At 44.6% G+C, this 24,474-nt stretch overlaps 1 protein-coding gene across 6 annotated transcripts in view; it reads right to left on the bottom strand.

The window, feature by feature from the left end:
* Positions 1 to 291: 291 nt before the first annotated feature.
* Positions 292 to 24,474, bottom strand: part of TLL2 (tolloid like 2) — a 100,745-nt gene continuing 76,562 nt past the window's right edge. For 5 of the 6 annotated variants that reach the window (XM_030031282.1, XM_030031285.2, XM_030031283.2 and 2 more), the window contains 12 exons: positions 24,161 to 24,263; positions 20,951 to 21,067; positions 17,194 to 17,339; positions 16,029 to 16,224; positions 12,007 to 12,132; positions 10,098 to 10,258; positions 9,147 to 9,327; positions 7,673 to 7,798; positions 6,690 to 6,817; positions 5,665 to 5,878; positions 4,352 to 4,602; positions 292 to 3,145 (listed from right to left, as the gene is read on the bottom strand). In XM_030031282.1, the coding sequence (XP_029887142.1) occupies positions 3,011 to 3,145; positions 4,352 to 4,602; positions 5,665 to 5,878; positions 6,690 to 6,817; positions 7,673 to 7,798; positions 9,147 to 9,327; positions 10,098 to 10,258; positions 12,007 to 12,132; positions 16,029 to 16,224; positions 17,194 to 17,339; positions 20,951 to 21,067; positions 24,161 to 24,263 (1,884 nt within the window). In that variant the 3' untranslated portion in view covers positions 292 to 3,010. Of the gene's footprint in view, positions 3,146 to 3,766; positions 3,829 to 4,351; positions 4,603 to 5,664; positions 5,879 to 6,689; positions 6,818 to 7,672; positions 7,799 to 9,146; positions 9,328 to 10,097; positions 10,259 to 12,006; positions 12,133 to 16,028; positions 16,225 to 17,193; positions 17,340 to 20,950; positions 21,068 to 24,160; positions 24,264 to 24,474 lie in introns of all 6 variants that reach the window. The other variant, XM_030031284.1, reaches the window with a different exon arrangement.

The following is a 24,474-nucleotide window of genomic DNA, read 5'->3' as shown; positions in this document are numbered from 1 at the left end:
TTACTGCTGCAGATCTGCATCTCAGCCCACTAAAGCATGAGTGCAGAACACGAAACACAACGATGTAGCCCTTTGGCTGACCAACTTGTTCCTCTGCCCGCTTCCTAAATGCCCTCTTGATTGTAAAAGCCAAGACAAAGCTAAAGGCTCAAGGGAAATTTGCTTCCTGCAGAGAGTAAATCTCACCCGGTATTAGCTGTAGACACAAACAACAGTTGGCAGAACAGGGGATGTATTAAGAAATTTCCTGCCCTTGAGGAAGTGGTACATGCATGCATACAACAGAATGTGCAACTGAATCCACAGTCTTTAATGAACGCACAGACTTGTTCTGGGCACAGATACATTTGTGATTGCCCCCACACCCTCCTCTCCTCCTCCTCTTAAAAAATTATTTTAGTTAGCAAAATGTAAAACCACACAAAGACCAGAATACATATACACACCTTAGAGGGTCTGACATTTTTTTCCTTTTCTTAAGAAACTTTCACACATTTAGAATTATTGACTGTTAAGCCCAGTCAGTACAGCAGAAATATTCTACATAGATCATTGGTTGAAATGCACAGTACAACAGTTATGAGCACACTGTCACAAGAGACACCTGCAGGAATGCTAACAAGTGTAGTAGATCTGTCAAACCACATTGCAAGCATCTGCAACAAACAAGTCTGGGGAAGATGCGAAATTACCAGAATATGGAACAAAGATGTTAAAGTACACGGGAAGCTCCTACAGTCACTTCTCTTCAGAGTCATTGCTCCCATTAGAAAGCCAGGAAACCTGAACTGCTGCTTGCCACCTGAAACTTTCCTTCCATTTCACAGGGATCAGTGTCACACTTTTATTTCCAGACCTGAGTCACTGTGATTTTGCTTGAATGGGGGCAAGGAAGAGAAGGACAAACACAGACCCCATCTAGCAGAGCTCACTTCCCCAGACCTGCATGGTTGAACAGCTTGAGATCAGAGGTCTTGCCTGTAAAAAGGCCACACAATTTGAAAAGAGGAACAAAGCAGAGCTAAAAAACCAAAACAGAAATAACATGGTTTTATACAGCCTGCAATAAAGCTATCGTCAATGGTACAGTATTGTTCACATGACACTTATTAAGGCTTTGACTACTGGTCTTCTACATGCACAGTTTATATACATATAATCTTGTGTGTGTGTGTGTATAAATTACTTTATTTTTCTTGTTCTAAGCAAGAAAATATTTTCATGCATTTGCTTCTCCTAGTATTCACAATACTTGGACTGTATTCTGTTCAAGGACTTCTGGAGAGGGCTGGATCTTTTTCTTATCTATCTGGAAATGCCCTCATCTCCAGGAATGCCATTTGTGCCTGACAGTGGCACTGGCCCCACACTTCTCCACAGTCATACACCAGAGAGGAGGTGTCACCCCGGAGCCTGACAGTACATTGGTTATGTAAACATAGTAATCCTTGGATTACAAATACTTTATTAAAGCTAACATACCTCAGCTTTTAGCTCATAATTGCCCATGAGTGCCTTAATGAAATATTATTCAGAATAAAGTCTTTTTTTTCTTATCTTTTTTTTTCTTCCCTTATCAACAGCTCAATTACAGTGGTTCCCCTAAAAGCACAGTTTTCCCTACTTTTTCCCAAAGAAGTGCCAAGCTACTTGTTAATTCTGCAAGTCCATGGCTCGGTAGCTTCCATGTACATAAATAACTGCAACACAGAGCATGTCTAAGCCTTATAGCTCAAAGTGCTTAAGTCACCATCTTGCTTGCACCCCGCCATGAAGTTAAGAGACTGGGCCATGGGCCAGTGAGAAACGGGGAGGAAGCAGAGAACAGCAGACCTCTCCCGTTCCTAGTCCCATGCCTGGAGGTTGCACATGTTTGACAGGTTCCCAGAGCTCACCAGAGCTGACCTGTAGCATGGCTTGCGTCCCTCTGCCTCAGGGACACCCTGACTATCTCTGGCCCAGTGTTTCCTTCGGTAAGATGCTCCAGCTAGCTGACGTTGCAGAGCACTCCTTGATTGCGGTGGGGAGCCCTGAGAAGAGCAGCTCAGCCGTGAAAAGGAAGGGCTCACATGGAAGTGGTACTAAGGAAAGGAAGCAGTGTAAAGAAGGCTGAGAAAGCAAACATGGGTAGAGTGAGGAGGAGAGATTCCTTATTTAAGATAAGGCCTGGACTGCTGCCACAGCCCTCTGAGCTGCCTTGCCTGGTGGTGTAACTGGAGCATGCTGTCAGCACTTTGCCACCATTACATGGTCATGCCTCGCATCCCACCACAGCACTTCCCTGTCAGCCACCACATTTCCCTTGGCCACCTGATCAAAGTACTTCCATTCAGCATACACCATGACAATTACTGCAAATCAGGCACTGGGCCCTTCTCATTCACTGTGATCCAAGCAGCTAGCAGCCCTAAAGAGACTGTCCCTGTGCCCCTGCCTACCTTTCAACCCACAATAACCGAGACAATAAACAGATGGGACAGAAGGAATGATGGAGTCCCAGCCATCTGGTTGTTCACTTATTGCACAGAGTATTTTGGGCTGGTAGGGGAGAGCGGGTGGCTCCCAAGGTATTTTGAGAAAATCCTACCAGGTGGCTGTCCACATCATCTGCTCCAGAAAATGTGTTCAGACAGCTCATGTGTACAGGATGCTTAGGAAATGTCACCTAGAAACAAGATATGCAAGAGATGAAGGCTTTTCTCAATTCAGTCTCAGTCTTCGCTCAGCCCCATGGCAAGCTGTGCAAAATACAATGTTTATGCCCTGGCAGGTATGATTAGAAGACAATTTTTGGTCCTGGGTATGTTAACAAGAAAGAGTCATGCTAATAATTTCAGAGGCAAACCTTTGAGACTGGATTTAGTTTTAGTTACTGAAAATACTGTACACTGCTTTTGTTCAGGTGCACAGAAGCTTAAAAAAAAACCAAAAAAAACCCCCAAAAACCAGACAAAGATCACAGTTAAAAGTCTCAATCTTCAGATGGGAATGTCTGTGAGGAGTAGTCAAACTATTTTCTCATGTGCAATGCATCCTGAAATTTGGTACTTATGTATCGGGCGTGAAAGCCTTTCTTGTTGATGGTGTCGTCTGTGTGGAATCGAATCATGATGGAATCCCCTGCAGAGTAGATTTCTTCCAGAGGCTGCAGAAAAGTAAAGAAGACAGCAGAGTGGTCAAGTCTGCAGGCTAAATAACTGCACTATGATGCTAGAATTTAAGCTCAGACTGGCCAGGAAACACAAACATTGAGTGCTAAGTACCTCCTGCCCTGCTCTGATTTCCTGAGCACATTCCCTTGCTCTTTGCATGTTGGCCCTATTTATGTTTGAAGACTGATGCCAGCCCACTCTACAACCCCAGTTCTTCCAGTTGATTTTGGTAGGTCACATTCACAGGGCTCTCTGGATGTTCTTGTTCCAGCCTTCTGAGTTTTCTCTAATTTGTCCTAACCTTTTCAGGAAATGACACAATCCAAACTGGACCCTGTTTGGCAGCAGAGGCCCTCCGAAGGTTCATTAGCAGCAAAATAACTTAGCCGTATATCTTACATGATAACTCTGGTTATCTCCCCCACTGTTATGACCTTATACAACCTCCCTGTGCTTCTCTGCAGGACCAACACTTTCCCTGCCATTCTCTGTTTGTCAGTGTGCAGGTAGGTAGATTACTACCCTGCTGCCCTGAACTTCTTCACACCAAGCTGCTATGCCTTTGTTGATTTTTCAGACCATTTCCCCAATTCGCAAGGACTGCTCTGACACACCTGCTCCTTGGATGTCTCTCTCTAAATGCACTGAGAACCTTCTCCATTTCATTGCTGAAGTCCTAGAGAAATTAAACATAGAACCTCTGGTTTTAAATACGACGCACTATTGCTTATGCTAACAGTGTCACTCCTCTTAATGGGGACATAGATAACAGTTTAGGAGACAGCATGCCACTCTGGAGTCAACAAGCAGCTCTGCAAGTCCCTCCACCCTTCGCCCTCACCATAGCATGACCGCAGTGTGACTTGGCTTCAGGCAGGAAGTGACTGAGGATGAAACTGGCCTTTGGAAGCTGCTTCCAAAATTTACACAGTGCTTTTGCGGCAGGGCTGGGGCACAGGAGCACAGCAGTTCCATGCTGCTGCACATGGCCCTGGGCTAACAAGGGAAAGTCAGTCAGACCAGCTCTGTGCATCAGACAAAATAGCTGTGATCTCTAGCAACAGGAGAAGCAAAACCCAGACACACAAGGCATTCTCATCACCAGTTTGTGAGAGCTGCCCCTCTCCGAAAAGGGTATGAGAGTACCCTTCCTTGCCATCTCCAGTTATGCCTATGAAATCTCCACTGCCACGGCTTACCCCTGAGCCACAGAAGCGTCCCAGGCGGGGTGCAGTGCTGTCGTAACCATCATAAATCTCCATGTAGTCGTACCCACAGTCGGCCTCCTCCTCAATCTCAAATGTCTGGAATATCAGCTCCACCCCGTAACCATCTTCAGCTACAATCACCCATTCACAGTTCACTTGACCTGGGTAGTTGTTGTCCCCAAACTGAGCATGGGAATACAGCTCCTTAGTTCGTACTTCAGCCTTTAAGAGCCCACCACACTCTGGAGGAAAAAAAGAGCACAAAACACAGTCTCATCAAAGGCCCTACCTCACAACAAAGACTTGCCATTGCATGTTTGGGCCAGCCGTAGGGAGAGAAGACCTCCAGCATGAAGTGCATGTACCACAGGGAAGGTGATTAACCACTGCACCAAACTACCATAAACCAGTGAATTCTCCAGTCACCCATGAATCCATTGACTCACATAGCATAGAGAAGCTTGGTCCTTTTGATACAAAACATAGAAGGAAAGAGACAATCAGTTAAAACTGGCAGGATGGGGTTCCTGCCACATTATGCTCTAGAAAAATGTATTATGTTATACAGCAATTGCTTAAAAGGAAGACTTAACATATTCTTTGCACTTGTCCTGCAGCTGAAATTCTGACTCCAGGTATTTTACCAGCAGTAAACTGAAGCACGTTAAAAAACTGGGGACCAAAATAATCCTTTTCTGCCCATGCATTGAACAGAGGTAGCCCCGTGCTTGTGCAAAACGCGTATGCTTTGGTGCAGAGTTTCCCTACAGCCAATCAGGAAGATGCCTCCTCACCAGTCTCTCATGCACTGCTGCTCAGAGCATGTTTCATCTGTTTACAGTGGCAGGGATTCAAAAAAGTGAACCTTGGTACAACACACCCACCTCTGGGCTGCCACAGATAGAAGATCAAGCTTGTTGTGTCTGTCCACAGCACATCTCTGCTTCCACCATAACCAGCCTGTTCCATGTGTGGGCGAATACATGGGCTAAGTTGCATCACCTCATTTTCTGAGGGTTGATGAGGAACAGAATGGGTTGCTGCTCAACTAAACACCTCCAATTTAAACAAAAGAACTGAGCAGGAATGTTTGACATCAAGAGACCTCTGAGCTGATAAGGAAGCTGGCATTTATGGTATGGTACCAATAATGGTCTGGGAACTGGTTAGCACAATTTACAACCACTTAAAATTCAGGCTGAGCTTATCTGGGAGAAAAGTGTCTCTCATTTTGCCTGGTAAACAACGCAGTGAGATTTGATGACAACTTATTGCACTGGGGTATTGGCAGGCAACCAGCTTACCTGTGCTGTGCTTTGCCTGGAAACCTTTTCTTTGCACAGAAGCATCAGAGTAAAACCTGAGGAACATCTTGTTGGTAGAGGCCACTACAGGGTCTGGTTTCTTGCTGCCACAGAAGCGGCCAAGGATAGGTGACTTGCTGTTGGGCCCATCATACACTTCCAAGTGGTCATAGGCGCATTCTTGGTGCTGTTCAATCTCAAACTCATTGAAGGTCTAAAGCAAGAATAAGGAGAATTAAGACAGACATTTGTAAATCTGAGTATACAATTTAGCAGAGGATGAAATGCCGAGTGAGAAACAGGTCAAATGGTATGCCTGTCCCATTCCTCCCACAAACCAGAACAGAATAGTACGCTTTCAGACAAGAGTGATCTCAGGGTGGCAAAGCTCAGAAGTTCATATGAATGTGCCACGTAGCCTTAGCTTTGCTGCCTCACATGGGTGCATGACACCAGTTTTCAACTGCAAGCATTATATGCTCTTATTTTCCTGCCAGGAACCCTGCCTAGCACACCGAATGGGCAGTTCTTCAATTCTGCTTTCACTGTGCACAGGCATCCAGGCATTATCTCCCCCAGTGCATGGGCCATCTGCACAGCTTTGGTCACGTCCTGCCATATGCATCAGGCCACGCTGTAAAATGGGCCTGATGCTTCTCCCTCAGAGGGGCTGGGGACTGGCCCTGCCACCACCTTATGCAGAGATGGTCCCAACAGAGTGGGTCACAAGGAGGGGTAGGGGCGGGAGGGCATGTTATACCTTCTGTTAACAGAGACAGCAATGCTCCACAGTTGTCATCTGCTGGAGTCTCGTCCAAGCTGCCTCACCACTGCCTTGTGTACCTCTGAGACCTTCTGCCCTTTTACAGGCCAGGGGCAACCTCCCGGGATGCCCTCCTCCGAGCACCCCACACAGGACCTATGGGGATCAACCTCCCACTCACAGAGTGGTGGGGGAAAGTCACCTCAGCTCCTCATAATCCCACCTGCTTCTCCCCTCACGCTCCCACTCACTGGTTACTCACTACTTTCACTCGGTGGCCAGGCATTGCAGAGATGTCCCAGGTGCACTCTTTCCGGCTGGGGTACTTGTCGGGCCAGTTTGGACTGCTCATCATTCCCTCCGCACCACTCAGCTTGTGCTCACAACCAGCTTGAGAGAGAGAGATCACAAGATGGAGGCATCAAGGCAGGTCTCACATGGGAACCACATAACGTCCTACATGCTCCTCTCTGCCCACTGAGACCCTCAACAGGGCAGAAACAGGGAAGGCTTCAGTCACTGAACAAGATCTTTTGGTATTATTGCATAGTTCTGGTGGGTTTGTCCTATACTTTTCTGAGCTAACTTGGCAGTTGGTGAAATGGACAATCTCATTCCCCTGGATCTCATTAACCTCATCCACCTCCTCACTCCCAAACATATTCTCCTGCTCCTCCATCTTGTCTGCCCTGTTCCCAGTGACATGGTGTCCAACCCCTCCACTGTGTTGACTCTGGTGCTATCTCAGCCTTGAGTTGTTTTGCTGACCTGGAAAGCTGAATCAGCTCATGGAGGGATCAGACAAGGACCAGAGACCATACACAGGCAGGCCATGGCAGCCCACAGCAGGGGTAAGGGTGCAGGAAGAAAGTAATCTTGGCAGCAGCAAGCGGTTAGATCAGATCATCCTTTCTCTTCTGACTCAAACCCAATAATCAAACAAAGCAGCAGTGACTAGTCTAATGGTAATGTACCACAACTGCTCCTTTCACTAGCCCAACTTCTTGCTTCCACCCTGTCCATCCCCCATGGCCATATAGAGGGCCAGACTGGGGAATAGATCCAGCTGAAAACAAGCCCTCTTATTCTTTTTTCTAGGTGGTTTTTCAGCTAGCTGGGGCTTTTTCAGTGCCCCAGCCTGTTATGCTGTACAAACATCCTTCCAACACCAGGCAGAAAGCACCCTGGCTCAAACTGTGTTTGAAGCACCTTGTCTTTCCTGAGGGCAGGGAGTGGGGACCATACCTTCTTTACAATCGTGGCTGTTTTCATGCAGCATGAAGCCGTTTCTGCACTGGCATACGTAGCTCCCAAAGGTGTTGATACATTCGTGCTGGCAACCACCATTGTCTTTGGAGCATTCATCCTTGTCTGGGCAGGATCAAACCAACAAACACTGAGTTGACAGTGAGAAACAGACTATCACAGTTGCCAGCTGGGCGTCCCATACCCAGACTGGCAGATATCAGTGCAATCCTCCAACTTCTGCTGCTGGATTAGTCCAGTCAGCTTTTTAGCCCAGATACAATTCTCTTCAATTGTCTTTCATTCCATAAAATGCATCACGAATGTGTTTTATTATATAATGTAGGTTTTGAATGGCTAAAGACTCCTATGTAAAAGAAACCTATAACAATGTCTCATTCTTTTAAAATAGAGTCCAGGAAAAGCATCACACAAATTCACTAGCCTAGGCAAAAATCTACTGGCCAGTCTTTATATTTTCAAGTTCCTACATGCTCTGATGAGCCTCCATCTTTAAATAGCCCTGCCAGAGAGCACAAGCAGCCAGATGGAGAAGAGGATCTAAGGATCCTCTAAGGATCTAAGCTGCTCTCTGAAGCTGAAATATGCCCCAGTAGATGTTTGCTCCTGTGTGTTCAGGACTATGCATTCCTGAATCTCACTGTTCTGAGCATAGGATCTGCTCACGGTTTCCAGTCCACTTTAATTTATGAGCAGTTTATCTCCAATTTTTCCTGGGCCAGTGCCCTCCTTTGTCCTCATTAACCTCATCTGTTTCCTCACTCCCAAATGTATTTGTAGATGAAACATACCCAACTTCATACTTCCTCTTGTTAGATTTAATAAGCAAATGCCTAGCCCTGATTCTATTCTGCAACTGTCTTAATTCAAGGCCATTTTGCCTCATCATCCTCATCAAAAATATTAATACTCCTTGGTCTCTGCTGAAAACACAGCGTGAAATTGAATTTCCACTTCCGTGTGATGTACAGTTAACCTCCAGAACTGCCTGCCAACAAGGTACATCACTGACACGAAGAGCTACAAAGGACTCAGAGCAGAGGATCAGAAACTTCCACTAGCATGCACTGCTTTGAGAGGAAGGATTGCTATATAGAAGATTTCTGGAAATTTCCTAATTCTTTTAGTTTCAGAGGAAAAAGCTTTTCTTTAATGACTCCAGGGACAGAAATAACTTCTAGGACCAGGTTCCTCACTGTTTTCTGCTGTGGAAGGACTGGTAGCATTGATGAAATCTATGCATCTTGCTGACAGCGCACTATGAAACTGGACCATACGCTGTACTGAGAGACCGAGATGAAAGGGGACACAACACAGAGCAACCATGCTTTTTAGATGTAACTAACCATGTCAGGCTCTGCCTGATTTGACAGGAGGTCAAAGAAAATTCACCACAATCAAGAGGTTCAGTCAGAGGAAACAGCTAAGCAAGTGAAAGAATACAGCCACGTACCAGAGAAGTAATGAACTTTAAAGCCTTTCTTGGAGACCGTGTTGTCTGATTTGAACTCCAGTCTCATGTTGTTGCCATACGACGTGATTACTTCGGGCTTCTCTGAGCCACAGAATTTGCCATGCAGCTTGGAGTCAGAAGCCAACCCACTACGAACCTCAACGTAGTCATATTTACAGACCTGCCAAGAGAGGAGGAGATTTCTCAGCTCCGTGGACTTGGAACAGAGCGTTTCAGAGAAACGGGACAGAGGCTTGACTGAGAGGGAACAGAAACAGCCTTATACTCAAACACATTCCTCACTTCCCCAAATTCTCCTCTGTCAGTGTTCTCATGCCCTTCCCTTGCTGCCCTAGTCTTAAAGCATGAGTGTGTTTATCAGAATAGTGAAGGTTCCATTTAATTTAGCTAAAATAATTACTCCCACCTTATCCAAGAACCTGACAGTCTTGAACAAACTTCAGCAGCCTGTTGAATTAAGGAAGAGCCACTGCTCCCATTTACAGTGGGGGAAGCAACACCTGGAATACTTTGTTCAAATTCCACCCTGTCCTTGGCAGGGCAGAGAACAGACTTTTACTGGTTATTTTGTTTATCCTTGAAGAACTGTGCTTCATTGTTCATTTCCAATTATTTTCCTGCAAAGGCAGCTCTGGGGAAGGGGGGGATGGGACACCTATTAGGGGTGGAAAACACCTACAGTTATGCAAAACTGGTAGAGAAAAGAAGCCCATTTATAACAGAACAGCTTTAATCCTTCCACTCCATAGAGAAAGCAGATCCAGACTTCAAGGAGAACAATCACTGTTATTGGCTTATTATATCAAAGGCGGGAAAACAACCAGAAGCTCCACCAGTAAGACAGTCTCCTCTTCCTTGTACCCCAAGGATTTATCCAGATCTGAGTTAGCCAATAGTCACACCTCTGAGATGCAGGGACTGGTTACGTACATCATTGCCTTCCAGCTCAAACACTTCGAACTGCAGAGAGATCCGGTACTGGGCTGGAGCTACCACCTGCCAGACGCAGTTTTTGTTAGTAGGATATTCCTTGGGCCATCCAGGGCTAGTAATGGTCCCATTGAGCTTGGTGATGAAGCCCCCACAGGCAGCTGGAGAGGCAATAAATGAACACAAGTTTTACTTGGTTCTGTTCAGACACACAGATTGGGCCACAGTGTAAGCTAGAAAATTAATCAGATCCTGGTGGGTGGCACATATCAAATCCTGGCCTCCAGAACAGGTTTTAAATGCTGGGAGCTGCGAAGAAGATAGAAACCTCGCCAGCTATAAATCACCAGTGAAATACACACAGCCAGGCTATGGCCCTGAGAGCCACTTAGACCATGTAAGATTGATCTGCTTTTTACTCTCTAGCCTTGGGCTTACAGTGGATTAGTTGACTTGACATGCACAATGCAGTTGTGAACGCCAGCTTGGCAAATTCACCAACACTCAGTCCTACAAACCTTACTATTTCAAGTTTATCAGTAATGGAATAATTAGAAGATAATGGAATCCTAGGGAAGACACCCCTGTCAGCTCTTCAGTGGCTTATTACATGTGGGCTGCATCTTCTCTAGGGAAAATTGAAGACAAAGCCAAAGACTTAGCTTTACTATCCCATTTCCTTTAAAAATTTAGGACATCTCAGCTTCATCCTCTTGTGGGAGGGCATGGCTTTTACCTCAAAGGAATCAACCTGTTTGCTCTTTTGCTGCAAAATTCTATTTGCAATGAAGCAATTTTTTCTTGCTGTTTCTTGGGAGTAATGAGATACGGCCAGATCTTCAAAACCCACAGGGATAAAAGATTCCCATGTCTTTTTCCCAGCATCGTTTTGCATTAAGAGAACTAACCCAAGGGAGCAGCTTCAGTACAAAAGTGTAGCAAGCAGGCGTGTCAGGAGAAACAAAAGCAATTTACTCTGATGTGCATCACTACAATTTCAAAGACTATCCTTCCTGTATTGCCCACAAATGAAGTTTAAAATAGGAGGTTAAAAGTGAAGTTCAAAAAAATGCTTGCCAAGTTATACCAACTGGCTTGCTCAAAAATAGCAAGAAATTATTAAAAAAATAAAGTAAAGCTTCCAAAAGCCTTTTGTATGCACCTAACTCTGCCCTCACCAAGTCGACAGCAGCCTTCCCCAAACAGTTTGACAAAAGTAGAAGTCAGGGCAAACCAGGTGACTTTGAGAGCACCACTCACAGCATGTGGAGCTGCCTACACATCTCAGCTGAAAAGCAGAGCTACGAGACAAGAACAATGATTGGATTCTCACCACACCAAGAGCTGTATTGTTGGTGGGAGCAAACACTTGTTGCAAGAGATTAACTGTATAAATAGAACGCTGACAGAAACAGTTTCTATCAAAGACGTCGGGTTTTTTTCCCTGTAACAGAAGGGGGGAATTTACTCCTCAATATGGAGAGTGTCTGTTTTGCATGCAGGCAAAACATTGGTATTTTATTCTATAAAATACATTTCTTTAAAAAAAAGTAATAAAGTCAGCCTTAGATTGAAATACTTTTGGGCCACTCAGTGGTTAGGTTGTAATGCCCACCCTCCCTCACGCTGCACTGTGGGAGATCTGGTCTGAACAGGGATCTCTGGCCATGAAGAACAACTGGTTTTAGAGATGTTTAGCAGCACAGAATCAGAGTATTTTCAGTTTTTCAACCAAAACTTGTTTTTCAAGGGAAGATGTTGACAAAAAGAAATTTTTCATGTGGGGGGAAGATAAACAGAAACAAAGAGTATGTAGGGGCAAAGAAAATCATCTCCAAGATTGTTCAATTTCATTACTAGCTATAGTACCCATCCTATAGACAGATTCCTCAATCTGTAGGTTACTGACCTTCACAGCTCTTTTTATCAGCTGTCAACTCATAGCCAGGTTCGCAGGTGCATTTGTAACTGCCCAGTGTGTTCTCACAGTGCTGCTCACACCCACCATTGTCTGGCAGAGAACATTCATCCATCTCTGTCAGGAGAAAAACAGAACAAGTCTCACTTTCCTGACCACCCAAACCCCCTCATATTCCTCATGCAACACTTCTGGACAGAAGGACCAGAGCACTAGCTGATGACCTGAGCCCACAGAGCAGGCACTGCAGCAAACCTCACAAGTACTAAAGCACTCCTACCACCAAAACTGTAAAGGACTACAACTACTCTTACTAGTCAAGAGTGCTTCTTCTAGACAGGAGCAGGAAAACTGCCTTTTGTTCTCATTTGCCCCTGTTTTTTTTGTTTTGTTTTTTAAATTTCTCATGCTCTTGAGTGACTTGAGCTACCAGGAATTAGCCTATTATGGTGCCCACAGTAATGGAGCTGTGGGAGGCCATACCGCACTGAATGCAGTGCATTAAAGGAGCTGGGAGGACATGCTAGTAGTTCTTCTTTTTCGTAGACACATGAAGTCTTGCTACCCTGGACTTTGAAGTGAGGTTCTTCCAATCACATCTTAACAACCTGAACTGACATTTTAATACAGATAGCCAGATGTACTGGCTTCTCACCCTGACCCCTGATTCCATGTGCATCCCTTAACAGATGGTTTTATTAACATGGTTGTGGTGGGTTGGCCTCAGCTAGCAGCCAAACTCCCACCCAGCTTTGGGTATTGGGAAACAAAAACTGAAAAAAAACCCCAAAAACCAGAGAAACAAATGTTAAAACACTTAGGGAAAACACCCTTCCATCCTCTTTCCCAGACTCAGCTTCACTCCAGACTCCTCTCCCTCTGCCTTGTATCACCGCAGCTTACACTCAGTCCCTTCAGCAAAGCCATGAGCATGCAAAGGCAGGAGGGGATGGGGAGCTACAGTCAACACATGACTCTACTGTTCCTTCCTTCTCATACTTCCCCCCTGCTCCAGCATGGGTCCTCCACAGGCTGCAGGGAATATCTGCTCTGCTGTGAAGCACCTCTACCTTCTGACCTTGGTGTTACCCCTGCTGTTCGGCACTTTTTGTTCCCTTCTCCTCTCTCTCCCCGTCATTTTTGACCTTTCTTAAACATGTTTTCACAGAGGTGCCACCAGCTCAGCTCATGGGCTCAGCTGCGTCCTGCGGTGGGTCCACTGCGGAGCCAGCTTGAACCATCTCTCTGGCATGGGGTAGCCTCTGCAGCCTGCCAGTGCCAGCACCTTGACACCTACACCCAATATAATGTTCCAGTAACAGTTACTGCTACGTAGATCAAAGAGGAACAGTCTTGACTAGATGATCATCGTAGGTCCCTTCCAACTGAAATATTCTATTCTCTTCTATTGATAACACTGTCTTCCTGCAAAGCCTTCCCACAGTCAGGACCCCCCCAACGCTGTAACAGTTCCAGTCCAAACAGATTTTATTTTCTGGTTTCTGTTTGTGGATTCACTATGAAGAGAGTAGAGTATTTCTTTGCCGCTGGTTGTTAAATCACTTGCTTGAGAGAAAAGAGAGGCTGCGACTCCTACAATCATCGAAAGCCCCCGTGATCCGTTTTTACCATGGGAAGGACATGTCCTGGCTATGGGCAGGTATATTTTGCAAAGTATTGTCCTTCCTCTAGTGTTTGCCATGAAGAAGAAAGGCACAACAATGTGAGTGTAAGACAAGCACATCACTACTAACACTTCAACCATATACAAAATAGGCTTCAGTGATACAAATGGTTTGTTACCAAAATGAAGATAAGTAATAAAGAATAATCCTAGAGCTTTCCCTTGAGATACACATGATGGGATGGACGTGAGGTAATTGCTCTTCACATCTTCCTGACATTGTCTCTTGGATGTGGCCAATAGTTTACCCTCTCTGAGCTGTCTTACTCTCTCTGAGCTGTTTGCAGGTTTATTTTTCTGAAAAGCTAGAAGTTACCACTGCAACTTCTCACAAAGTATAACATTCAATTCCATCCTTAACTCTGCTTGTTGTTTTTTTTAAGCTGAGTTATTTTCTTTCAGTGTTGTAAGAAAAGATGTAATTGAAGCTCTATTCCCTTCATAATTCATTCAGGCAAAGGTGACCCATTGCTCGATCAGCTATGGGTGGCAGTTTGAAGAGTGCCTGCAGAGCCATCTAATTCATTCATGGAGTGGCTGGTAGTCAAAATCCCTCTGGATATGGAGGTAAAGGCTGCAGACTTCAGACCCCAGCTTGAAACTCCACATGTAGCCTGCAGGTATGTCTACCCAGCTTTTGCAAACTGACATCAGCTCTGCCCACAATGCAAGCTGGCTAGAAGTTGTGTAGCTATGGCTACTGTGGTGCTTGGTCCAAGCAAATAAACTTTGCTCCTTGGCTGGACTCACTGGCATGGACTTAGCAACACCCTCACCATCCACAAGCTAGACCATTTCTGGTTCAAACATGTGAAGTCTGAGGAGACACTACAAGATCTAGTCTGCCAGCAAAAACTCCACAGACAATACCTGTGTCTGCAATCGTACTAGCAGTGCATGTTTATGCATTTAAAAAAAAAAAAAAAAAGAAAAGAAAAGAAAAAAAAATTATTTCTGACTATCTGTATCACAAGGAAAGCATCCCAGGTTCAGGTGTGTAACTTTCTTCCCCTACAAACCTGCAGGAGAACCTCAGATTCTAGAGAATGACTTGATGCAAGCCAAGAAGTCTCCATGTAGTGCTAATCGCTGGAAGACCAGTCAGTCTGCACTATCAGCTCCTGAAAGAAGCCAAAATGTCTTTAGGAAGAAGCATTCTCTGTGTCTTTACAGAACCTGAGAAATTTAAACAAGGAAGTCTAGGCACTCTGAGAGTTGTTCAGGGACTGGAATTAAACATCACAGTATTTGCCAGTGATCTTGCAATCACCCTTTGTCACGGTCTGTTAAGATCTCTCAAATTCACAGGACAACATACTCTGTGAATTAAACTTTATTTAACTAATTCCTTTTTTTTGCACATAAGTGCACGGATTAAGAATTATGGGTTATAAGTTATGAAACCTTATGACTTCAATGGTGAATAAGTTAATTCAAGTGATAGATTAGTCTGAGCAAAGGGGATTGAGCCCTGCCATGTTTGTTTGATGTTGTTTCTTAATGAGCTCATGAAATAAAGTTTAATTCACAGAATACATTGTCCTGTAAACTTGAGAGGTCCAAACAGACCGTGACACCCTTAACGCAAGACAAATGTCAAAGTCAAAATAAATAAAGGAATTGTGCAATCCAAATATTGGCATTGCAGCTATTTTTTTTGTACAACTGTCACTGAACCTAAGAGAAACATGACTACCTCGCAGCAGCTCTGCAGGTGTTTTCCCAAGTGGTTAGATATTTGGTTCTTCCTTCTATCAAGTCACCAGCATGATGGTAAAGGACCGTGTCTTGGGTCCAGCTCTGAAGAAAAACCTTAGTCTTATTCGCATCTTCCCGAAGAGGATCTCAGTTTAGGAACACTTTTGTCTCCTAAAGCATTCAGAAATTTTCCCTCGGACTTTACTTGCATTCAAGTTTACCATCTTTCCAGAAGTTTCTTTTGGAATAGAACTTAAGCAGAGAGTTGTTTTTAATACTCTTTGTGCTGTACTAGTACCTCCTTTGAAAATATCAATGTCCCCTGGCATGGATAAATGGAGGTCACATTCCGTTGAGCTGTGCGACACAAGGCATTAGTGCCTGTGCTGGTACTGACGCAGTAGGCTTTCTTTCTGTCTTAATCTGGGAGATGGTGTTTGTGCCTCAGCATCAAACCCCTCTACACTCTCAAAGCAATTTGTATATAAACTTCATATTGGCGGTTGTACAGACAAGTCTAACAGCTCTTAACTACAAGTAGATACAATGGTAACAGATCACTTTGGGATGGCAGTAGGTTAAGGGATGAATGGTCCCCAGCTTGGACCTTGAGAGATAGTAGATCACATACCTTTAAAGAAATTTGCTGCAAAGCCTGCTTTATTGATGGTTGCATCAGATGCAAACTTCATCCATACTTTATTTGAACTGGATTTGATATCTTCTGGCTTCTCGTAGCCACAGAAGTGACCAATCAGTGGGCTGTATTCAGTGAGGCCATCTCGGATCTCCAGGTAGTCATAAGAACATGTGTCGTGCCATTCAACCTGTAATAGGAAAAGGGTCTGCCTGTAGCGCACTACTACGAGTGCTCTGAGTCAGGCTAGCTACCCAGTTAGACTTTGGCCAGACATCAGCTTCCAAAGGAGCATCCCAAACAACTGGTCACAACGAGGTACTTGCCTCATGGCTGCCATTGAACTCTCCTGCAATTGTAACTGCATTCAAGCCCAGCCACATCTCAGTTCTACTGCTATTTCATGGCTATCCTCTCGTGAAACCCGGTCCCTGACTACCTACAAGCTGCTTTTCCATGAGAAGCTGTAAGGAACAGAGCAGAACAACTACAAAAAAAAAGTTTCAAGGAATAGCTGTGGGGTCACAGCTAGGAGGTAGTGGTGTCAGCCCTTTCTAGGACAAGCACAGTTAAGTGTACATAAGCCACAGGAGCCTGTGGGATAGATGGGATTTATGCACCAACCCAGGTCCTGTCCATGCCTGTGTGTGACTTATACATCAGTAGTCAGAAACAGATCATTGGGCACCTAGCTACTAGTGTAAGACATCCTATAACCAGTAGGAGAAAACCTTTTCTGAGCTCTTCAAAGCCTGTCTATCATCTGGGAACATGATGTTTCTCTGGAGAGTCACAAACATCCTGCAATCAGCTAAGCCCCAGTGACATCAACGAAAGTTTTTTGCCTGGATTGTGACCATTCAATTTCATTTGACCAGAGTGAAAATTTGAGGACTCATGAGTCCCTACTTAACATCATCAACAATTTTGTGCCCCTTCTAATTCCTTCTGTCTAGACTAACAGTTTTTGAAAACTCATCATATTTAAAACTTGGCTTCAAAATCTCTGAGCAAACTTCTGGTGAGAAGAAATTATGTTCTGAAGTATTCAAAAGAATTTTTTGAAAAAAAAAATATTTATATCACTTTCTTCTTAATTTTAAAGGATCTACAGATGCAAAATGATATCCATAATATAATATACAATGACATTTCTCACCTCAAAGGCTTGGAATGTGATACCTATGTGAAAGCCTTCAGAAACTGTGATCTTCCAGATACACTCTTTGGAAGGTCTGTAGTCATCTGGGTAGTTGGGAGATTGGATCTGGCCAGCATCTTTGTGAATTTCTCCACCACAAATAGCTTCATAAAAAACAAACGGCAAACCCATGAGATTGCAGGTTTTTCCTTAGGTAAAGCCTGCTCCATACATAGCCTTCTTCCTTGTTCAAATCTGTATCAATACTGCTTGTTACGCAAAGGCAAACACACAAGTCATGTAAGTTTTTACAAATCTAACATTTTGTCTTAGTGACAGTGTCTCCTGTCTTGCTGTGCCAATCTCCTTAGAAGGTAAACTGACTGGGACAGAGAATTTTTAAGGATTTGTGTGTTTCACACTCCTGGTCACCTTCACAACTGCTTAAAACCTGCTACCAGCACTAAGGACCAAGAAAAGTTGGCAAAAAAAAACCCCAAATAAAAAACAGTTGCAAATCTAATCCAGCCACACGATGGCAATATTAACAAGCATGAGTTGAGCTGTTCACCAGGAAAGCATTAGGCTGACTGCTGTGCATGAAAAATTAAGTTTTGTGCTAAATGTAAGAATGAGTAAGTTTAAAGATGAAGAACAGAAAATTAAATGAAAATCTAGTTTAACACAAAACTAGCAGACACATCAAAGGCAATAGCAGTTCAGCATAATTGTCTGCAAGACCACGTAACAAATGGAAGTAACATCACAGCCTAAAACCGGTGTTACCCCATGATGCACGACACACATGTCTACAGAAGGTATACGAACGTTTTGGCTGTGTTTAAAGTCAAGCAAAAAGCACTGACAGTAATTACAAGAGAGATGGCACTGCAATGACACCTGCCAGACATCAACCATCTTCACCCTTGGGGTCTCCCCACAACACATTGCATTAACAATTCCTATGTGGGTCTCCCTATAGTGTCCTGGAAATTGCTTGCACTGGGTAACATTGTCTTGGTTTTGCCTTGTAAGCTGCTAACGTCTAACTGCAACTTATTTAAAAGCACTGTTTCACTAGTGCAGTGCTAACTTCTTTCTTAGAGAATCAGTGCTAAGGCACCACCAAATAGCTGCACTCAAAACGCAGCTGCAGAGCACTATTTAGATTGTAGTTTGAGTTCATATATCCAGAGCTACAAGTGGTGCTAGAGAGAACCTCTGAGGGACCCTTTAGAGAACTGTCTCCCCCACCTAGCAGAGAGAGCACTACAAGAGCAGAGAACTGACAATTTTTATTAACAGCCATAAAACTGTCAGCCAGCAAACAGTATATTCTCTATCCACTGCAATAGTTCATACTGAAATTCAGCTGAGCACCAAGTATACTGGAAGATCCTTACTGCAAAATGGAAAGAACATCTGCTGATAGAGCCTGAGAAGGCAAAAACAATGACAGATTTGGGGCTGCCAGCAGTGCTGTAGGGCAAAACCACCAGCATCTTCCCATCTCAAATCTCATGAAAGAAAAGGAACAATATGATTGAACTATGAGGACACTTTCACTACATTAACTGTCATTTAGTATCAAGTAATTCTCCCATCATGTGGCTACATGCTTCTGCCTCTTTCCTCCCATCTACTGAAAACTTTAGGGCCAAGACCTGGAGGAATCCAAATCCAAAAATCAGTCCTCACCCACAGAGCTCCCAGCAAAGTTCAGATGCATGAGCATTTACATGCACTCTCACAAAAGCAGAGGACAGAGAAGCAGTGCTAAAACCCACTTTGGCTTTTTAGTATGTGAGGGAGAAGAGTTCAAAAGAAAAAGAGGAACGAACAGTGATGCAGTGAGGTTTTGGACAGAAATTGATGGAAAATTAAACATTTAAGGGCAATCCCTCCTGGAAATAAAAATTACCCTTACTGCCTAGACACAGAAATCACAAAACAGCTGAGCAAGCTACCGGACAACGGAAGAAAGAAACAAGCCATTACCAGAGCTTGCATTGGAGGGAAATAGGGATTAAGGAAGACTTTTGGAAACTCTCCCATTTCAGCAAATAAATTATGGAGAGAGATGCAGATAATCTCACTACCTGCTGCTCTGACAAGAGGAGCTAAGAAAAGAACTATGCAATGGGCCATCACTGTTTCTGTGGTACAAGCTGGCTTCCACCAGTCATACTCCGTGCTTGCTCGCAGGTTTAGCCATAGTTTTCCTACCTTTCCAATGGGAAGTTTCTTGAAGGAAAGGGTTACATAAAAAGCCAGAGTCTTGAAGAGGCAGGAAAATATGAACAATAGAAGGGATGCAAAGTTTGACCACTAGATGCACATTCCACTTCCATTTGCTCTCCTCAAAAGTCAAGTGAAGTAACTATTGCTCATTTTTACTGAACCTTTAGGGGTCATTTATCAATCAACAGGAAATATGGAAAATTATCAAGGGAAAAGAAAGTTTTGCAAAGCAACTTTGGCATGTAGCCAATGTAAAAAAAATTTTTCTTGAGAAGTTACTACCCAAAGACATTCCTCACCTTGCTTTTTCTTCTTTTTCTTTTAAAGTTTGAGTAGATACCACTGTGGAATAACCCACTGTAAGAATTAAGCTGACTAGCCCACGAAAGCAATAAACCAAAATAAAACAGTCTGTTAGAGACACACTAGTTTGATCACTTCTAACTCCAACAAAATACCATAAAAGGGGTGTTATGACACACATGGTCCAGGAAACAGCTGCTGCTCAGGAGAGATGTAAAAAAAAAAAAAACCCAAAAAAACCCCCACTCAGGCAAGCTACCTCTGTCTCTGGGCCAACAATTCCTGCAGAAACCAGGTATTTCTCCTGTGAAACAGATTTGTTAGCCCCACACTGTTATGAAATCCTCATATGCTTTATTTGCACATCCCTAACAGTCCTGTGTTTTCTTCACTTCCCTGTTAATATCATTATTCATGAGTATATTGGACACTTGGGCACCAGGCTTCCAGTGTCATGCTTGTTCCTGTGGCTGCAGAAAGAAGATGATGCAACGTCAGTACCAATACAGTCAACTTCAATACTGTTGACAGCACTGGTACTTCTAAGAAAACGCCTGTTGCCCAGAGAAGAATGAAGGCTTTTAATACATTTTAGAATCATTATTGTAAAAAGTAAACATATATGGTGAAGGGACGTTACTGATTTGTTAGTGACTTTGGTAGTTTGGCTACTCCTCTGAAGTGGTTTCAGCATCCCAGTGCCATGCAAGTTTCCAAAGTACCTGACCTGCAGAAGACCTGACATGCCAATTTCTAATCTTCTGCAAGTAAAACATACAAGGGAGAAACCAAAGAACAATCTTTGCATTTGAGAAAAAAAAAAAAAAAAACACACAAAAAAACCCAAAATAAGCTGCATTAAGTGATATAAAATATATGATCTGAAACAGAACTTTCCCTGTTAAATTACTGGAAGGAACTCCTGCTACACTCAGCACTGCTGCTTGCAGGGACTGGTTAGGGCAAACAGAACCTAGCTTATGAATGGAAGCTATTGCTCTGTGCTGCCATCCTGTCGTTCCCCTCAAAATGTGATGATCTAGTTGGAAGATCCATGCCTTGTCTGTTGAAATGGCCTGCAAAATCTGCCAATTCCCATAAAAACAAGAGCAGGGGCTGTATCTAACCACACGGTGAAGCAGAACTCCTGCTGACCCTGTAAATCCCTGCATCCTGTTCTGGCTGCTCCGTGCAATGAACGCAACAGACTGCTTCTAGCTAAGGGCTGTACCTTCATAGACCACAAAGAAGCCTTTGCCCAGGATGTTACTGCTGCTCCGGAACTCGATCCACAGCCTGCTGTCCGTGGAGATTACTGGTTCAGGGATCTTGTCACCACAAAATCTACCTAGAAGGCAGGAAAGAGACGATCAAGATCTCCTGGCTGACCAGCAGCACAGCGTAGCAGGCACCTATGGGTCCAGGAAGCAAAGACTCTCTGGTTAAAGGAGCTGTGCTTGTGTAAAACAGCCTTTCACTCCCACCACTTGTGCTTTTGAATGAGTTTCTATTCCCCCCCCCCTTAATTAATATTCTCTTCAATTATTAAATTAATAAAGGTTTTCTTCAGCTGAGAGCAGAATCCAGTAGTCACAGGTGCAGCCTTTATTGCCCTGGTAAATTCAAAAGGGCTCTTGTTCTGATCACATAATTGGGCAAATGAGCTGCAAGGGTGGGGAACCATCCCCTGTCCTTCTAGAGATGTGACATTAGGGAACATCCTTTCCACCTGCTAGGCCTTGTAAACTCCTTCAGCATTTTGCACCCAAGAGCAAATTGTCCAAGTTAAACCAAGGGTGGGATGTGGCCATGCTGGTGAGAAAACACCCCTTATCTTGTCCCCTGTTCTCACCTCTTCCCAGTGAAGCCTCTGCAGTCATTCAATCTCTTTCAGGAGAAAGAGACTAAGAGCCTTTTTGCTCCATGGTTCACCCAGCTCTGAGCTCTCTAGCATGCACCAGCACTGGTAAATACCCAAATCATGCTAGCAAGGATGAATCCTGAAACAGAACAGCTGCAGATGGCATCTGCAGCCCAAACAACTTCAGCAACCCTAATTTGGTGCTCCTCTACCAGTTCCAGCCAGAAGCTCCTCACGGAAACAAAGCAAACACCAAGTATGCACTGAGAGCACTCAGTGCAAACACAGTTTTTCACTTCAGCTAATACCAGCAGGGCTATATACTGAATTCAATGTGGCCTTGGCACCCTGTCCAACTGAATCCCCAGTGAGAATCTGACAAGAGGCAGAGAGCACTTCCTCAGGTTGAATTCAGTCAGGACAGTGACGATAGGGATCCTGGCCTTGCAACACCAGGCAAAGGCTTCTTTGAACAACCTCACTGTGTAAAAACCTGGTTAATGCCTTACCTGCAAGACAGCACCTTAGTTCCCATTAGCAGGCTGCACTGGTGGTTCCCTACACTGAATAAGGAGACAGATAAGTTCAAGGCTTGTTGGCTGGCAGGCAGAGAAGGCTGTTGCTTTCCCTATGTATGGGGGGCAGAGTAGTTGACATGAATCCTGTGCATTAAAAGCCTAGGGGCCCCCTGCTAGGTCAACTGCCCACACTCAGCTACTGCCACTTTTGGCTCTACCTGCCCCACCTTCACCACTTGGCAGCCTCGGGAAGGCTATGACCTTCAAGGGTGCAAGAGCTATGCCTCTGTGACAGGCCAGTCAGCGCAAATCAGAAGGTGAGTTGCAAACTTCATTTCTCTTCAACAGCAGTTTCACCACCAACTTTTTTCTCTTGTGGAGTCACCCATCCAAATATTATCTGGGACCCTAGTCTTACTTGGCTACTCTATTCTGAGCCCCTGTGCCCCCGAGCTGCCCAGCGCTGTTGGGGCAGTGTGACAGCCCTGCAGTGTACCAATAGCATCTCCCACCTCCACTCCCGCAGGGGATGCTAACAAACAGCATCAGCGCTGTAAAACTCCTTCCTCTAGGGTCACTGAGCAACTGCCTCCTGGATTTAGACTTGGAGTTTAACAAGGGTGTCAAGGAGAGGAAACACAGATGAGGAACAAGAATGAGCAATGTCCTCAGTGTGTGATAAAGGGCCCATTCATAAAAAGTTATACACTATTTAAAGGCTGGGTTTTCACATACTTCCCTGGGAAAATATGCAGCGCACATGTATTTTTTTCTCTCTGCAAGAAGCCCGTGCTTTCACAATTCACACTAATCCCCCTCCCCGCCCCCCGCTGAATTGCCGTCTGTCTGCCTCTTCCGAGCTAATTTCATGGGCTCAGCCCCTTGCGGGAGCCATGGCCACTCATGCAGCGTCTCCTTCCAGATGGAAACACTCGGAAGTCCACCTGCGCGAAGGGGAATGGGGAGGTGCTTGGCTTCTGAAATACCTTTAAATTATTCTGCAGAAAAAATAAATAACAAGGAGCTAAGTTGCAGTTGCTGGAGCAATGTTACCTGATGCATGTGCAGCAGAAAACACCAATAAATGCTGCCAAGCCCAAAACAAGCAGGAAGCAGTAAAAGCAGCTGCCAACTCTGTGCTGAAAGGCAGGCCCACAGAAACCTCTGGAGAGCAGCACAGCTTCAGCCTCAGCACCTCACCTGGTACCAGGGCTGGGATGTCCAGTGGGGCCAAGGAGAGCACCCAGACCTCCCTAAGCCCACTGACCCCACGCTGACTAGCCCAGTCCTGTGCTGCAGCACGGGGCACAGCACCTCTAACACAGCTGGTGATGCTAAACAACCTGATTGCTTCTTTCCTTTCAGGGTGAAGGGGCTGTTTGCAGTGCAGCATTTTACAGGTTGGACACCGAGGTTAGGGGATGGAGTCCGGATCAGAGCCAGTAGCAAAGCAGGTGGGACTCCTGACTGCCCACTCAGGGTGACAGAAAACTTGCAGTTACAATAGCAGGAGGCAGAGGAACAGGGAGGACACAGAGGAGCTGCACTTCCTTGAGATCTTTGGGAGCAGGAGCAGAGTAGAGCCCTTGCACAGTCTGACATCCTAGGTATGTTGTAGCAAGTTCTCTCCTAGAAGTACAGAGGCTTAAACACAAATACTTGAGAAATAATGGCAGGAGCTTGGGCCTGGAGCTGTATGGCTGCTTCATTCTGACTGCCTGACAGTTCCACCCCCGTCTTAGGAAAAAGCAATAATAAAACTCCAGAGACCACGTTTTTAGTCCTGGCCATGCCCCTGGCTCACTTGCCTCTCTGCCTCACTTCTCAAGCTGGAAAAGGAAGGAATAAAGCCTTTGCTACCAAAGGGCTTGGAGCATGGATCATTTGGTGCGAATACAGCACATCAACATCTCTGGATGGAGACATTAATGGGTGGCCAGTGCACTGGCTGGACATAGGCTCCTTCCAGGTAAAGGAAGGTTTGTTTCTGTTTGTTTTCCCTCCCCACCCTGCTAAGCATCAAGAACACATGAAACGCAACTAAAATGAAAGAGCTACTCACCCAGTAATGGAGCCTTCCTCCAGTAGCCATCACGCACCTCCACATAATCATACCAGCAAAGGCGACTTTTAAATAGGTCCATTGACGTGAAGTTTAACATAATCTGAAGGGAAAGAGTACACACTTCTCTTTGGGAAGGGAGCTACTTTAAAGAGAATACCCTACAGATTATGTGCTTCACCTCTGCTACAGTGCTGACCAAGGGACTATGCAGGAAAGGACAGTTGGTTGGATTTTTTAATCAGCTTTCCTAAAAAAAAAAGAGAGACTTCTCAAGGTATTTTAATGAAATGAAAAAAATACATGACAGGAGA

Source organism: Aquila chrysaetos, chromosome 11 (assembly GCF_900496995.4).
Source record: "Aquila chrysaetos chrysaetos chromosome 11, bAquChr1.4, whole genome shotgun sequence".
NCBI lineage: Eukaryota > Metazoa > Chordata > Aves > Accipitriformes > Accipitridae > Aquila > Aquila chrysaetos.
The sequence above is the reverse complement of the archived record's forward strand: the minus strand, read 5'-3'. Positions and strand labels throughout refer to the sequence as shown.